Raw genomic sequence first — 16243 nt, 5'->3', positions numbered from 1 at the left:
GGCAGCGCGGGCGAGTGCGCCTGCAGCGCGGCGCTGGGCGGCCGGTGGCGCGCGCTCTTCTGGTGGGCGCGCAGGCCGGCCAGCTGCGAGTAGGCGCTCTGGCACACCTGGCACTTGTAAGGGCGCTCGCCCGTGTGCAGGCGCACGTGGTTGCGCAGCGTGGACGACTGGCTGAAGCGGCGATTGCAGAAGCGACACACGAAGGGCTTGTCCAGCGTGTGGATGCGCATGTGCGAGCGCAGGTTGCTGCGCGAGTTGAAGCCGCGGTGGCAGATGACGCAGCGCATGCGGCCCGCAGTGCCCGCCGCAGAGTCCGCCGGATGGAAGTCCTCTGGCCGCGCGGGCGGGGCCCGGGGGGGCGAGGGAGGCCAGGGTAGGGCGGGCGGGGGGTTGGGGGAACAGACGGAAGAGGAAGAGAGAGAGCAGCCCAGTTAGAGCCGTCGCCGCCGCGGACCGGGCACCCACCCCTCCCCGCACTCCCACGCACGCGCTGCGCTTCCAGAGCTCAGCCTGTCTGACTGAGGGATGGTTGATGGTTGGATTGACTGAAGGCGCTGGCAGAGGCAAGGGAGGGGCAGTGAAGGGCCCTGGCTTGGGGTCAGACAGGAGTTGACACCAGATTATCCCTGTGCGACCTCGGGGAAGTGACGTAGCCTCACTAAACCTCGTTTTTTTTCATCTGTGAAATGGTAACCTAGTACAACCTAAACAGGGCTATGCGCTATTCCACGAGATGATCATAAAAAGCAGGCATCATTGAAAGTTTACTGTATACTAAGCACTTTACATGTCTTAGCCCATGTATGGGAAGTGCCTGGCTCTTAGTTGGCCTTCCATAAAGAGTAGCTATTATTATAACCACTCCCCAAAATTTTTTAAATTTATTCATCGCACAAAAATTTACTGAGTGCCTACTATGTACTAGGGAACTGCCACCTCAGTTTTCTCATCCCTGAAATGGAGGTAATAATAGCATTACCCCCATAGGTCTGTTGTAAGAATCAGAAGAATTCATGTTAGTAAAACATTAGCTGCAGAGCAAGGGCTCAACAATGGTAGTTCATGAGCCTCAGGTTCATCCTCTGTAAAAATAAGGATAATCAGATGTCACAAGCGTCTCATCTGTGCTGGACACCAGGGACAGCGCAGTGAAATGTACAGATTGTCAGAGCTAGAAGGGAGCTTAGAGATAATCTTGCCTAACACCTTTGCTTTACAAATGGGAAAACTGAGGCACAGAGCCATTCCAAAAATTGTACAGCAGAACTGGAACTCCAATCTAGGCTCCCTCTGCCCAGCCCCTTGCTCCTTCTGCCATGACCCGCTACCTCTCTGGTGTCCCCTCACCTGTCCCCAGGACAGTCCATCTGGCAGGACGATTGCCTCCACCCATGCCAGAATTGTGGTGGCAGGCTCCAGGGGCATCAGCCTCCTTGGACCAGTAGGCCCCATCTACTTGATGCTGCCAGAGGTTGAAGCAGGGTCCCCAGGGGCCAGGAGCCTCCTTACCACACACACATTCTCTCCCTGTGTTCCTCCCTCAGTGAGTCCTTTGCATTAAGGCCTTTCGAAGAATACCTACCATGCTTGTTTTTTTTCTGCTCCTCCTCTAGCCCAGGAACACCTGGGATCCCCAGGAAAGTGTTGTGTGAGTTCCCGTACCACACCAGCAGCTCCTGGTCGGGTGGGATCATCTGCAAGGAAGGAGGTGAGAGGAGAGATCAGGGAGGCAGCGGTCAGGGGGTGACAGTTGAGGGTCTCTGCACATCCCCTGCAGCCAGGAGGCTGCTGTCCTGGCTCCTGCCATGGAGATGTGCATCCAGCCTCAGCCCTGAGAGAGCCACACTAGGGTTCATTTTCACCGAGCATCCCCAGTGAGCTGCACAAACAGAGGTCTTTGGACTGCTCCACTCTTCAGCTCCCTTCCCTGCCCAGGCCTTCTCATCATCTCTGTCCTAGCTCTGCAGCTAGGAACAGAGCTGCCTCCTGGCCACACCAGAACTTTCAAGCCAACAGCAACAGAATGGAAGCCTTGGAGCCAGCAGAAGTAACAGAAGATGGAAAGCTAGAAAACTTTTCATTTCTTACTGAGTGGAACCAGAGTTAGGCAGCCCTCAGGGCCACAGGGCTGAGCCACCTGTTTCCAAAGAGTGTGGGCTGTGGGGCACCCTATATAGCACTTGGTTGCAACCTGCCTGATAATGTTCTGGAAACATCTCTCATCCAAAGCACCCATAAGGCAGCACCATATCACACGTTCTTCTCTACCCATCACAGGGCTCTGCGCGATTCCAGGCACATGGCGAATGCTAAAATTGATGAATTCCTCCCACCTCAGGAAATACTGGGGAAAACAGCCTTAAACAAAATCCATTTCACCCTGTCCTAGGTCTATGACAGGGGTGACAGGGCTCTGCTGTCTCTAGTGAGGACCTGCCCCAGGGAAGAGGTGAAGGCTGTTGGTAGGGAGGGTTTTTCAGTGACCATCAGGGAGGCTGTGGAAGGCCCGTTCTGAGTCGGTGTTGACCATAAACCCCACAATCCAGGGCATACCCAGGAGATTGGGATTCCATTCCCTGACCAGAGAGAAGCTCCCCTTCCGTTAGGTTGGTTCTGGCCTCAGACTCCTGCTACACTTAGAAGCCCCTCTGTTCACCACACCTTCCTTCCTCTGGAAGAACCCCAGCCAGGTCAGATCCAGGAAGACCCTCAGAGCATCCCAGAGAGCTTGCTCAACCTAGAAAGGACACAGAAACAGAGAGAGGAGGGAGGGGAGAGGGGAGAGAGGTCCAGGAAAGTGTGAGGGAGCCTAGGTGACTCCCATCCTCCTGTAACTTGGCTTAGAGTCACAGGCCCCTTCCCACCTGAGCCCACAGCCTGTGGGGTGCCACATCAAGGCTCAGGATCAGTGGGTAATGAGAAGCCAGGCAGAAGGTACCACACCAACACAGGGTGATGGGGGTTCAAATATGGAAAAGCCAAGTGCTGTCCCTGAGCCCTCAAAGAAAGCGGGCAGCTTAGACTCTGGCACTGCAGTGAAAGTCCTTGGGGCCTCTCTGGTCATTTACAGTCATGGCCACTGTCCAGAAAGCCAGCAGGTCAGAGCTGGAGGCCATGCTGGAAAAGGGGCAGAGGAGAGAGGTCTTGTGAACCTGTTTAGAAAAGTAGATAATGGAACTAAAATATTTAAGAGAAATTCATTGTGAAGGAAGCCGCTCTACACAAGATGGCGCGACGAGCCATCCGTCACCAGGTGGTCCTTGAGTGACCTTGGTCAAATCACTTCACCTCTCTGAACTTGTCCGCTCTAATGAGGGTGTTGGGAGCACGATCCCTGAGGTCACCCCAACTCTAAGACTGATTGTAAGTCACCTCCAACAGTGACCCAACCTCTGGCTTCAATTCTCAGATGAAAGCAGACATTTATTCGCCATGGTTCTTCTAAAGCAACCAGCCTCCGTTAGAAAGTCTGAACATACTCCTTCAGAGGATGGCGCCGCAGAGGGTTCTGGTTCAGGACCTAGAGTCAGACAGGTCAGGGTCCACTCAGGCTCCCCACTTGGAAAGCGTGTTATGACTTTGGGCAAGGTGCCTCATGTCATTGTGCCTCAGTTTCCTCAACTGTAAAATAAGGACATTAACATAGCTCTTGCCTCACTGAGTGCCTGTTGGGGTTCAGCAGGTCCCACACACAAAGCTCTTTGCACAACTCTTTAGACAAAGATTAGACTGGACTATGGGACATAAAGTGATACTCGTGAAGAGTGTGTTTCTTAGCTCAAGTAGATACAAGAGACTAAATGGGCAGCTCCTGTCCAGAGGTGATATGAGAAGGCAGAGAGGGTCAGGAGCTGGTTGAATGGACACAGGAAATCTGGAGTGGAAAGGAGGAGTGTGCTGTCACAGTATAGGGAGAGTAATTACGGTCACATAACAATGTATGTATAAATTTTTGTGTGAGAGACTAACTTGAATTGTAAACTTTCACTTAAACTACAACAATTAAGTATGATGCTGATAGTGATGATGAATGAGAGTCAGAGCTAAGAACATCAGGGATTGTACAAACCCCGAATATTATTATTCATAATGGTTATTTAGAATATTATTTTTCAAATAAGAGATTCAGTGGTGACTGTTTTAACATAAGGGTGAATCATTCATTATACGTTTTTAATGTACTAAAATTAATTTTACCAATTAATTTAAAAAATGAGAACAATGACGCAAACACATCAACAACAATGTGCAAACATGTCAAAGGGCGTATAATGAAAAGTAATCTCCCTCCTGCTCTCCATGCCCAGCCACTCTCACGGGTTTCTTGTACGTCTTGCCCCAGAAGAGTTTGGCATTTTGTGACTATTTTAAAATGCTGATTCCAAGTTCACGGAGAGCAGTGTGATGGGCAGAGTGACATCCATTTTCTACATGATACATCTGATTTTTTAATAATAAGCACAGAACACTTTTATACAAAAAAATTTTTTTAAGAATGAAAATCTATTAAGAAGAACCTACTGGAACCGATTGCTCTGACAGGGATCACAATAGAAGGTCCCGGACAGAGCTGGAGAAAAATGTAGAAAAAAATTCTGACTCACCAAAAAAGACCAGACTTACTGACCTGACAGCGACTGGAGAAACCTGCGAGTATGGCCCCTGGACACTCTTTTAGCTCAGTAATGAAGTCACTCCTTAGGCTCACCCTTCAGCCAAAGATTAGACAGTCCCGTAAAACGAAATGCAACTAAAGGGGCACACCAGCCCAGGGGCAAGGACTAGAAGGCAGGAGGGGACAGGAAAGCTGGTAATAGGGAATTCAAGGTCGAGAAGGGAGAGTGTTGACATGTGGTGGGGTTGGTAACCAATGTCACAAAACAATATGTGTACTAACTGTTTAATGAGAAGCTAGTTTGTTCTGTAAACCTTCATCTAAAGTACAATTAAAAAAAAAAAAAGAATAAAAAGAAGAAGAACCTACTGGAATTGAGTGACACATATCCCCAGACAGCTAGAAGCCATGGGCTCTTGAACCAGCATCAGGGGAGGCAGCCTGCACAGAGCCGGGAGCCACCGTCTCCAGAGCCAGTAACCCTTCTCAGCCCTTCAGAGCCCTGAGAAGTCAGTGACAGGCCTTCGTCCTGCTCTCTGGTGTCTCCCTGTTCCCAGGTACCCCTCAGCCAGATACCTCTTGTAATCAAGCCCTGGAAACCTGAGAACCTGAAATTTCTTCCCTGATATCATGGTACTACCGTCCAGAGGCTCCCACAGTTCCACCAGCTGACTGCTTAAGTGCAAAGAACACGTCCCCTCACTAACACTATTTCTTTACAGCCAACACTCAGGCCTAGCCAGCTGGGGCTCTTTTCAGGGGCTCATTGGCTTTTTTTGCGGGAGCAGAGAGAGGCTCAGGACACACAGTAAACAAAGCAATTCTCAAAGAAACCGAGTCCTCTAGCAGAAAATCCATGCCACCAATACTCTGAAGAACATCAGTGCCTCAATCCTTGGTTGACAAATTACAAGATCTCTCAACTCATATTTCTTAACCTTCTATATCAGCCCAGAAGTTCTGTCCTGTCCTACTTTCTGAGTTTTTATTATAAATTGAAGATGATGGTGGGGGGTTGGTTTGTTTTTCTAATAAAAATTCATGTCACACGATTGAACATCTCCCAGAGGGCTCTGAGGCCCCCTCCCCCATGTGGTGCAGAAGCCCTAGTCTAGAAGGATCTCAGTGTCATCTGGACGAACATCAATTTCCATTGTACCACAGATGTCCTGACACAGCAATTAATAGAGTTCCAACAAATAGCTATTGGCAAGGGAGGCCACACGGCGTGATGATCAAGAGCCCCAGCTCAGGGGTCAGAGAAGCCTGGGTTCAAATCACAGCTCAACAACGGAATCGTTCTGAACTTTAGTTTTGTCATAGTAAAATGGGGATAATAGTAGAAAGCACCTAACAGGGCTGGAAGTATTCTATTTTTTTAAAAAGTTGCAAAGGGTCTGAGCATGGTGCTTGGCACACGGTAAATGCTCCACAATAGTAGCGTTATTAATGATGCTTATTATTAATAATCCGAGAGCCTTAACAGCACCCACTAATCAGCAAGGTCAAAAGGAACGTAGAAAAAAAAAAAAAGTCTTTAGGGCATAGTAATTTGCCGAAGAATAGAGAAGCAAACATCTCTGAGAATTTTCTTCCCAATTACAAAATCCAAAACTTTAATACATTATTCCTAAATATTTTTCTTATGCTGATTTTTGGACTCAAACAAGGTCTGGGACAGCCAGTTCATTTTTCCTGGAAGAACTGGGTCCCTGTGTGTTTGCCTTTTAACCCAGCTCCCATCACTTGCAGAAAGACTTTTATTCATTCAATATTTAGTGCCCACTTTATGTGCCAGGCACGGTGCTGGGCACTCTCTAGAAATGTCATTTTCGGCATCTGAATTGAAGAATGCACCAGGAATAACAGCCAATAGACTCAGCCAGATGCAGAACCTGCCTGAAGATTCTCTACCGAACTCCACTGCCTTTGTCTCTTTTGGAGGGTTGCTATTTTGTATTTGTGAAAATTTTTAGAGCATCAATAGTATATGCTGCTTATAGAATAAACATGTTCCTTCCCATTTCTGGCAACTAATAGGTTATTGTTATGAAATATAAATAGCAGTCCTGAGTTTCAGAAAGATTAAGAAAACAGATCACGCAATGGTTCTTCTCCTTGGCTAACTCACACACACGCAGAGAGCAAACAGCCGACTTATCCCAGAGACATCGAGAGTGTCCTGGGAGAGCAGCAGTATCTTCTGCTCAAGCGGGAGGGCTGCTTGAGCTTCGAGCCTTGGCCCTGCCACGCGGGTGGTCACATACACCAGGACACGCAGTTTGTCCAGTACATGAAGTCTAACATCATGACAAAACCCAGGTGGGTTTGAGAAAATTGCCACCAAGAAGAATGTCTCCAGCTTTGCTTATTAAAAGTAAAATGAGTGATATTTTTGTATTTCCTTATCTTACACTCAAACATTGGTATATGGTCCTTCTTAGTCGATTTACTAATTCTGTAAAAGCATTAATAGCCAAACTGGTGATATTTTATGTATATATATATATATATATATACACACGCACACACACATATATACATACATATACACACCAGGAAATAAATGTATATGATATATATGTGTGTATATAAATGTATATGCTACCATATATATCTGGAGCTCTGGTGGCACAGTGGTTAAGAGCTCCGCTGCTAACCAAAGGTCGGTAGTTTGAATCGACCATCTGCCCCTTGGAAACTCTATGTGCAGCTCTGCTCTGTTCTATCGTGGTCGCTATGAGTCGGAATCGAATTGGTGGCAACGGGTTTGGTTTTTTGGGTTTATATCATATATATATATTTATTTCCTGATCTTATTGTATCACTTTTAATTCCTGATCAATTGTAGAATATTTTTGTTTTGTTTTGTTGTTAATCTTATAGTTAGATCCCTCCCTAGAGATATTCTTCAACCACCTTTCCTCTGACTGAATTTTTGTATAAATGTCTCTAAATGCTTCCTGACTGCTCTGCTTTCTGCTGGTGTGACCTGCACAGTAAACTGAGACTCAGGCCCCCTCACCTGCCCCAGCTGGGAGCCCTTTGCCACAAGGATGTAGACATTCTGGGTCTGTCTCCTAAGTGAATGTGTCCCTGTGTGTGTGTGTGTTGCATGGGAGGGGGATATGTCTTCCGTATCATCTGTATTAGGATGGCTGGAAGGAGTGTACGAATGTGAGGATGTGTGTGTGTATGTGTGTGTGTGAAGGAGGGATGAGGATCTATGAAGTGGGGCTCAGATACACCTGAGGCCCATTCTAAGCTGTCTGGTAGTGGAGATCTCTTGATCCCCGGCCAGATGGCCACAGGAGCCACCCCTGCCCTGGGCTTGGGCCACTTTCTGTCCTACCCTCACACTATCTCACTAGCCATCTGACCTCACTTAACCCCTCATGCCTTTTCCTTATCCTCCACTTTCTGGTCCCCACCCCCACCCCTGTACCACCCCTCTGGCCACACCAGGGCCCAGGCAAAGGCCTTTCCACCATCATTCCTGGGAAATTCCCTTGGGCCTGGTTATTTAGGAGCAACCCTCGGGACCCAAGTTCCAGAAGCTGGTAGGCCCCAGCACTCCTGGGGGCCTTAGAAAGAGCTTCGGGTTCTGAGTTCCAGGGAAAAAATGGACCAAGGACTAAGGGAAATCATTCTCTGGCCACCCCAAAAACTCAACCAAGCTGCAACCTCCCTCCAAGGGGCACTGTCCTCCTCCCCATGGGGGAGCAGAGGCTTAAGGTCCAGAAAAGTGTGGTGGGAGCAGACCCCCCCCCCAAACACAGCACCCACAGCCAACTTGCCACAGGGAATTCTGGACAGTTTCCCCTGCTCCTGAGCCAGACGCTGAACCAAATGTCACATTTCCTGTCCAGGAACACTGGCCAGGGAGGGTCCAGACAGCAGACAGTGTGGCCTGCCTCAGCTTTGCCATCAGCCCCTCCCCACACACCTTGACACTTTCTGCCTCTGCCCAAGCATTTCCCTACTGTGAACACACTTTTTTCCCTCCCACCTCCCCTCTGCCCACCTGAACCTTCCCTTAGCCCTCACCTCCACTGTGGGAAGTGATAGTTATCTGTTTGCACTTTACCCTTTCTCTCTCTGAGAAGGCTCACTTAGCACAGATGTGAGCACCAACACTCTTCCGAATGAAGGAACAAATGCTCTGAAAGGAGCTCCTTAGTCGGCCTGCCACCATGTGAGACCCAGTTTTCTCCCCTCACAGAGTCGCATGAGGATTAAATACAATAATGTGTATATATACAGTGTCTAGGAGAAGCCTAACACAGGGAGTGATCAGTACATGATAGCTGTGACTAGGATCATTATCCACATGTGGTAGGCGCCCCAGGCATGCAGAATGAGGTACATCGCACAGCTCAAATGCTTCAGACACAACGCTCTCTCTCCCACCCAAATGCATTCCTTGGGCTGCCTTCCTACGCCTTGCCCTCTGTTCCTCTGTGACCTCTGAACACCAGGACACCCTCAGCAGATATCCAAGGACCTCACTGTTGAGGTGCTCCTGACACTCACAATGGCATAAAGTCAAAAGTTCCTTCCTTTCTAACCTGCAGCAGAGAGCTTTCCACAGAGGCCACAGTCTCGGAGAGCCTGATGCCTGGGCTCTGCCCCACAGTCTGGGCAGGGCTGACTGGACCAGAGTCAAGGCCCTTGAACCTTGACCCTCTGTCCACCACAGTCCCTGGACACAGCTGCCCTACACACACACACACACACACACACACACACACAGAGCCCCTATAAGACAGCACCTCGAGCTCACCTCAATGGCCTTGTAGAAGATGCTGGTGCCTATCTGGACCACCTCTAGGTTCTGCTCCTGCTCATTGCGTGCACACTTGATGTAGGTCATCCAGCTCCGGTGGTCCTCCTGGCTGGCATCGATGAAGTAGCGCACTGTGCCATCCTCATTGAACACCTAGGAGCAGGCGGAATGAGGACCAGGTGAGGCAAGGCTGTACCCACATGTGCCGTCTGTGGTCAGGGCCAGGCCCTGTGCTGGGCACATCCTTGTACTCTCTCCATCCTCATAACAGTCCCAGGAAGTGGATACAGCTACTATCATCTCGGTTTTCCAGATGAGGAAAGCGAGGTTTGGAGAGATGACTTGCCTCAGCCCATCCAGCTAGAAGTGGCCGACAGTGAGTTGACGCCTGAGCCCTATGAGCTGACCATGACGTGCTCCTGCTGCCACATCCTTCCCATCCCCAGAAAAGGTCCTCCATGGGCTCACTGACCAGACTAAGTGATCTCCAGCTAGCTCTTCTGAGGAATGCATAGGCACTCCCCAGAGCAGTGGGAGCACTGGCCGGGACCTCAGAGGGGGCAGGAGAACCTGGAGAGGGAGGCTGGTTTCCTGTGCGCCCTGGCCGAGACAGTCTTCCCGTGGCCAAATCTCAGCCCTTTTGTGGGAGCGTCCAAGGGCACTCAAGAGGCCAAACCAGACACTAACTTCCCGACCCAGTAACATCCTGGAGAAGGTGACCAAGGGCTCAGACCTCCCAGGGAGGAGAAAGTGAGGTTGGGATAGGCCTCGGGGCTGCCCCCCTGTTCTCTTTCTCCTGCTCCCCTGACCAGCTGCAGGGTTTGTTACATTGGACTCTGCTAGGGTCTACCAGATGGGGGCTGTGATGGAGAAGGAGAAGAGGGTAGGGGGCTGGGGGAATAAGGAGATGGGGGGACAAGATTAGGTAGGGGCAAGTGGGTGCCCCAGCCTGGCCTCGGTGGGTTCCCAGTTCTACAGGGTAAGAACCCCAAGAAGAAGAAAGCTGCAGGACTGGGTTTGTTCTAAGCTGCCTCTCCCTGGCATCCGAACACTGGGAGGGAACAGTCAGAAGGCCTGGGATGGAAGCCTCCCTGAGCTTCGATTTCCTTCTGTAAAATGGGAATAATAGTACTATTCAGAGGACTGTTGAAATCATGGATGGAGAGCATGCAGGCGGGCATTCAGAAAGCTTACTCAGTGCCAGTTCAGCAATGACCATTTTGAATGTCACTATCTGCCTGGGGTTGGGAAGCTGATTCCCAGGAAGCCCGGGCCTCCGCCATTCTCCATTTCCGCCACCACCATCCCCAGCCCAGGGCTGGCTTTGAGAGGCTTCCCTGGCTGCTTGCTGGAGTCAGGGAAAGAATGCGAGTGGTTGGGGGGTCGTCCCTAGACACCCAACCCAACCCAGCGGCTTCCCAGCTGTCAGCGGGACCCTGGACAATCTACATCAACTCTCTTGGTCGCAGTGCCCTCATCTGTGAAGTGGGGCCAATAGTCATGCTTGCATGGTTGCCTGGAGGAAGCGGGTCCGATTTTTCCCGAACCTGACTGTCGTTGTAGCACAGATTTGGGGTGGGGGGGGGCGTTATTCCAAAGTGCGCAGTTTAGGGAATGACTTCCAGGCAACTGGCAGCAAAATGTCCCCCCTCCAGGAGCCTCTAGCCAGGAGTGCCTGCAGTTCCCAGGGGGTGCTAAGCGGCCGCGGCCGTACGCCGGGTCTCACGCGCAGCCCGCAGCCTGCGCTCCTCGCCGGCGCCCTGCAACCCTCTCCCCTGGCCCGCACTTACCTCCCACATGAGGTTGTTGTTCTTGCAGATGTCCACGTGCTCCGGGGCGATGACACGGCCGGTGAAGGGGCCCATCTCGGTGCCCGCCTTGATCCACGTCTTGGAGAAGATGCCGAGGCCCTCGCCTGGGATGGAACTCTGCGCAATGATCACCTCGGCCGGCAGCACCAGACTGGACAGCTTCTGTACCTCTGCGGCCGGGGAGTCAGGGAACGCGGTCAGAGACTGAGGCTGGGAAGGAGCGGCCCTTTCCCCGCACCAGCCCCCTGCCCCAGTCCTGTCCGTCCCGGCCAACCCCAAACGGACCCAACACCACAGAAGTCACTCGGCTGTGCATGTGTGTGGCGGCGGCCCGGCAGTGTGGAGGATCAGGGTCGCGATCTCCTCGGTTTTGCATCCCGGGGACCTCTAGTGCCCTCCAAATCTAGAGGTACGTTGGGACTCGTTTCTAGATTTTTCTGTTACTCCGGGAATTCTCAAAGCACACACACGCACACACACACCCAAAAAAGTTTAAGAGCTGCTGAGCCAGCCGGACGCGCCGTTTTACAGGCGGAGAAACAGGAGGTGACGGCCAACCCGGGGCGCTTCCTCCTGTCACTCTGCGCCCACTGCGCGTCCCGGCTCCTGGCACGGGGCGCTGGCGCAGGACCTGGAACACAGTCGGAGGTTCCGGTTCCTTTCAGGGTTCGGGGAGGCCCTGCGCCCAAGGTGGATTGGCAGCTCTGGGGACAGACCTCGGGCTGGGGAGCTGCGGAGGCGCAAAAGAAACGCAGGCGGCGGCAGGCGGGGCTCGGAACCCGCCGTGTGACCCAAGAGCGCCAGGATCCCTCTCTTCCCTGCGCCCAGGCTCCTGGGTGCCAGAGAGAGCGGTGGCCAGGCCCAAGCGAGCCTGTAGTCGCCTCCCTGGGTGGAGAAGAGCCGAGGCAGCCCCCTACCTCCCGGAGACCCCCGCCCGGCCTCAGTGGCCAGGGTGGGAGCAGCAAGGAGCCCAGGGGCGGCCTCCATGTCTTACAAGGTTCCCCTCTAAGCTACCTGGGAAAATACCCGGCGAGCGGGCCAGCTGAAAGGGGGTGTTAAACGGTGTCCATTGCGGCGCGGCCGGCAATTTGTCACGCTGTTAAAGTGATCGCATTCATTCGGCTCCATTCGAAAGAAATTGCTAATTCTAAATTCATTAGCCCTGGAAGAATGCTGTAGCAGTAAATTGTAGCTCAATGCGGAGGGGACTTGTTTAAAAGGGGCCGAGGAATTCCCCTTACAAAAAGGGGGGATTAGATGGTTGACATAGCGTGAATGGAAGTGGAATTAGTCTTCACGGTAAATTAAGAGAGGAACAGAAATCGTAAAGGGGGAAGAGAGGGCGACGCGCAGAGATGCCAGCGCTAGGGAAAGATATTGTTTGCGGGCTGATGAATGAGGAATAAGAACTTGAGACATCTTAAAGAAAAGAAAGTTTTCTCACTCCCTTTCTCTCCCTCGCTCTCTCCGCGGCTTTTTCTCCCCGACCGCCCGCCCTCCGCCCCCTCCGCAGCCCCCGCTGCCTTTTAAAGTTCTTGGTTTAAGTGGGAACTTTCGCGGGTCAAGCCCAAGTTAACTAAATGAATTTAAAACCCCTTCTTTTTGAGTCAACTGCTATTACACGCCTAGTAAGGTTTTAAATGCCGGGAACCCGCCGGCTCAAAAAGGGGAGGAGCGGGCAGGGGGCCGCAGGGGCAGAGCCGCCTGGCTGCCTGGACTCCCGGGTCCCTTCTTCCGGCCTCACGGAGTGCGGGCCACGGCGTGACCCGGCTTGGCTGCACACAGCCTGTTTCTGAGGGCGGGGAAACTGAGGCGCACGGAGCGTCAGGAGCGCCCAGGTTGGGGCGAGAGTCCGCTAGGCCTGGTCTCCCCGCTGCATCTCTCGCAGCGGCCGGGGGAGGAATGGGGGCCTGGGAAGGAGGGACCGGGGCGGGCCCCGACGGCGTGACTCACCGCCCGAGAAGGACTGCGCCAGGACCTCGGCGGTGAAGGCTGTCTTGGGGCTGGCGTGGTGGCTCTTGTCCTCGAAGAGCTGCTCACCCAGCACGTTGCGCCAGCGGCCGTACAGGAAGCTGTGCAGGATGTCGGAGGTGATGACCTCGGCCAGGGCTAGCCCCGGCGCCTTCAGCCCCGTCTTAAGCACCAGGGCCTCAGCCGGGAGCACGGAGCCCATCATGGGCAGTCCGGGGCTCGCCGGCGCCTGGGGACGGACGGCCCGGCGGGAGCACTGACGCGGGGATGTGGCGGACGAGAGCGGAGCAGAGGCGCGGAAAGGAGAGGGCTTCGAGCGAGGAGGAGAAGGAAGAGGAGCAGGGGGAGGACAACGCAGGAGGGGGTGGCTGGGAGGACAGAGAAGAAGGGGGAGAGAGGCAGAGAGAAATGGAGGAATCAGCAGAGATGGCAGAGGCGGCGCGAAGGACTGGAGAGGCAAGGGTGGAGGCGGAGGCGGGTGCGGGGGTGCGGGATGGGTGGGAGGCTGGTGGCTGCGGAGAAACGGCTGCCAGGGGCTCTTGGACGCGCGCTCGCCTCTCGCACACCCAGCCTGGACGGTTTTCCCCTTGGCAAAATCTCAGCGCCTTTATAGGAGCCGCAGTGACCCTCCTAATTGGTTATTAATGACCCCCTGACGTCGGAGGACAGACTTGTACCCGGCCGAGCTCGAAGAGCTTTTGCCACGAGAGCGCGAGGGGCGGGGGCGCGCGGGCAGCTCAGCACCTTCTCCTCTCTTTCCCGGCCCCTCCCCGGCCCTTTCTCCCCACTCCTCCTCCTCTCCCCGTGGGAAGCGAGGGAGGCTTAGCCCGCGGCTAGGAGAGGAGGGGACCAAGCAGGGGAGGGGGCACGGCAGGGTTCGCTCTGGCTTCAGTCCTGGACTGGGCAGGAGGGGACGCCCAGCTTCGGGCCCGGCGAGCCCCGCGCTCACCCGGGTCCCTGGCTAGCTCCGCGCTCACCGCCCCAGCTTCCGATTCACCTCGGCTTTGCCGGGCCCAAGCCGGCCCACACTCCACTCCTAGCGGGGCCCTGCCCTCCCTTGGGGTCTCTGCGTCCCAGGCTACCGAGGTCGCCCCAGAACCCGCAGCCCCCAGTCCATGCCGCGCTGACCTCCTGCGCAGGGGGCGCTGTAGAAGCCAGCACTTCGCTTCAAGCGGGGCGCGCCAACCTCCCAGCTAGCTGCGCGCAGCCAGGCGCTAATCCCCTCCCTGGCTGAGCTGGCTGCCGGGCCCGGGCAGCAGCCGCCGTCGGGGCTGGGGCTGGGCCTGCAACGGCTTCGCGGGAGGCCATCTCCCGGCCCTAGAGGGCTAGGCTAGGTTGGGGGTCGGAAGAGCGACTGGGACCCGCACAGGTCGCCAGTTGCTCGGAAAAGGTTTTCCTGCGGGATGCACCTTTGGGGGATCGGGAGCGGTCCCTGGACCCGCCCTTGACGAGATGCAGCCCAGTTTCTCGAGCGAACACCCTCCGAACCTTCAGAAAGTTCCGGGCTGAGTCGCGGTGCTGTTTGGCTCGCGGCTGGGGCCTCCGAGTTCCTGGTTCAGTCGCAACCTAAGGAAGCCTGCGCCTATCTCCGCATTCCTTGTTTCTTGACTGCTAGCTCTATTTCTTTCTTTTCCTGCCTCCCTCTTCTTTCCTCCCTTCATTTCCTCCCTACTTTCTCTCTCCTCTGCTCACCTCACCCCACTGGTAGAATTTCTGCGTGGAGGTTCCCAGGCACAGTTGTCAGAGCGCCTTCCACCCGGACCCTCTCGGGATATGCTTTGCCCAAAGCCAAGGCAGGAAGGTCGTCGCTTCCTGCGGGCTTTGCTGCCTCCGGGGGTTAGCCTCAAGTCCCCTGACTCCAGCCAGACACATGGGGGGGGAGCTGATGGGGGGCACCCCTCGCACCTGTCAGATCCCTAGCCTCCCTTTCCTCCCCTCCTCGGTGGGGCTGCAATCCCAGATGCCTCTAAATGGAGCCAGGTTTTCTGGACCTTAGGGCCTAGGCTGGGCTCACAGGTTAGGTTTAGGCTGTGCAGCAAGGGCTCCCTAGGCCCTTCCCTTAGTGCTGGGACTGGAGCCGAGGGACCGGGGCCTGGCCTTCCCACGAGCATGCCTCTTGTACGAATGTCCCTTGGCAAAGAGGCCCTTTCAACGCCGGGTCCGACCTTCGCTAAGCCAGCCTCACGCCTGGCTGCTACGGATCCCTGGCCCTGCGCGCCCGGTTCCCTGCAGCGGTTTCGGGGAAGTCGGGACTAGTGTGGGGGCGCAGAAGAAATAAGGTGGCGGCCGCTGGCACTTAGACCTGGAACTGAGTCGGCCCGAGGCTGACGCCCGGGGGAAGCTGCACCAGGCAGAAGGCGCGACCGTCGGGCCCGGCACCAGCAGAGGGCAGCGCTGCGGAGGAGCGAACGCATCCCACCGGGTAGGAACTCGGAACCTTTTCTCTCTTTCAGAGGGTCAGGCTGGCTCGCGCGTGAACTGTGGGTTCGCGCCCGAGGGGGCATACGCAGTCCAGTGGCTCTCGGCTCAGGGAGCCTTATGGGCGCCTGGGCCTTGGCTTCCCCAAAGACTCGCTGGAGAGGAGAATGGCCAAGGGAGGAGGAGACTATATCTCCCAAGCTCCGCGGCCAACCTTGGCGCCTCCAGGAGACGAAAAAGGCACGAGGACTACTGTGCATCCAAGGGACGTCCCTTCTAGTCTCTGAGCCTCAGTTTACCGTCTGCACAATGGTTTGGACTGAACCTTGTGAACTGAAGTTTCTTTCCGCCTTGTCTTTCTTTGGGTCAAGCCACTTTCTCCCCAAAGCTCCAATGATTTCGCCAATTTCCGGGCCGCTCCCTAGTGAGAAAAAGCCCTAAGGTCTGTGCGTTCCTCGGTCCTAGGGCGCGGCATTTAGGTCCTGGAGCCCATCTCAAGGGCAAAAGGTGCAAAGCAATCCTTTCCCTGGTTCCCGCAAATCTTGGGGAGCGGTGCTGCGGGCGTGGCGAAAGCGCAGCCCAGAACTCCTCCCCAGCTAGTGCGCCGGCCCCGGGCGTCTTCACCGCCCACTTGAAGTTTGT

The 16243-nt window shown here is 54.2% G+C and overlaps 1 protein-coding gene across 1 annotated transcript in view; it reads right to left on the bottom strand.

Annotated features, from left to right (window-relative positions):
- The window catches only part of PRDM12 (PR/SET domain 12), a 14240-nt gene extending 811 nt beyond the window's left edge, over positions 1 to 13429 (bottom strand). Inside the window, exons 1-5 of the mRNA XM_004375840.1 lie at positions 13166 to 13429; positions 11192 to 11382; positions 9399 to 9554; positions 1583 to 1694; positions 4 to 331 (exon numbers count right to left, since the gene is read on the bottom strand). Coding sequence (XP_004375897.1) covers positions 4 to 331; positions 1583 to 1694; positions 9399 to 9554; positions 11192 to 11382; positions 13166 to 13388 — 1010 coding nt within the window. The 5' untranslated portion in view covers positions 13389 to 13429. The remainder of the gene's footprint in view (positions 1 to 3; positions 332 to 1582; positions 1695 to 9398; positions 9555 to 11191; positions 11383 to 13165) is intronic.
- Between the last annotated feature and the right edge of the window lie 2814 nt (positions 13430 to 16243).

This window comes from Trichechus manatus, unplaced genomic scaffold (genome assembly GCF_000243295.1).
Source record: "Trichechus manatus latirostris isolate Lorelei unplaced genomic scaffold, TriManLat1.0 scaffold00038, whole genome shotgun sequence".
Classification (NCBI taxonomy): domain Eukaryota; kingdom Metazoa; phylum Chordata; class Mammalia; order Sirenia; family Trichechidae; genus Trichechus; species Trichechus manatus.
The sequence above is the reverse complement of the archived record's forward strand: the minus strand, read 5'-3'. Positions and strand labels throughout refer to the sequence as shown.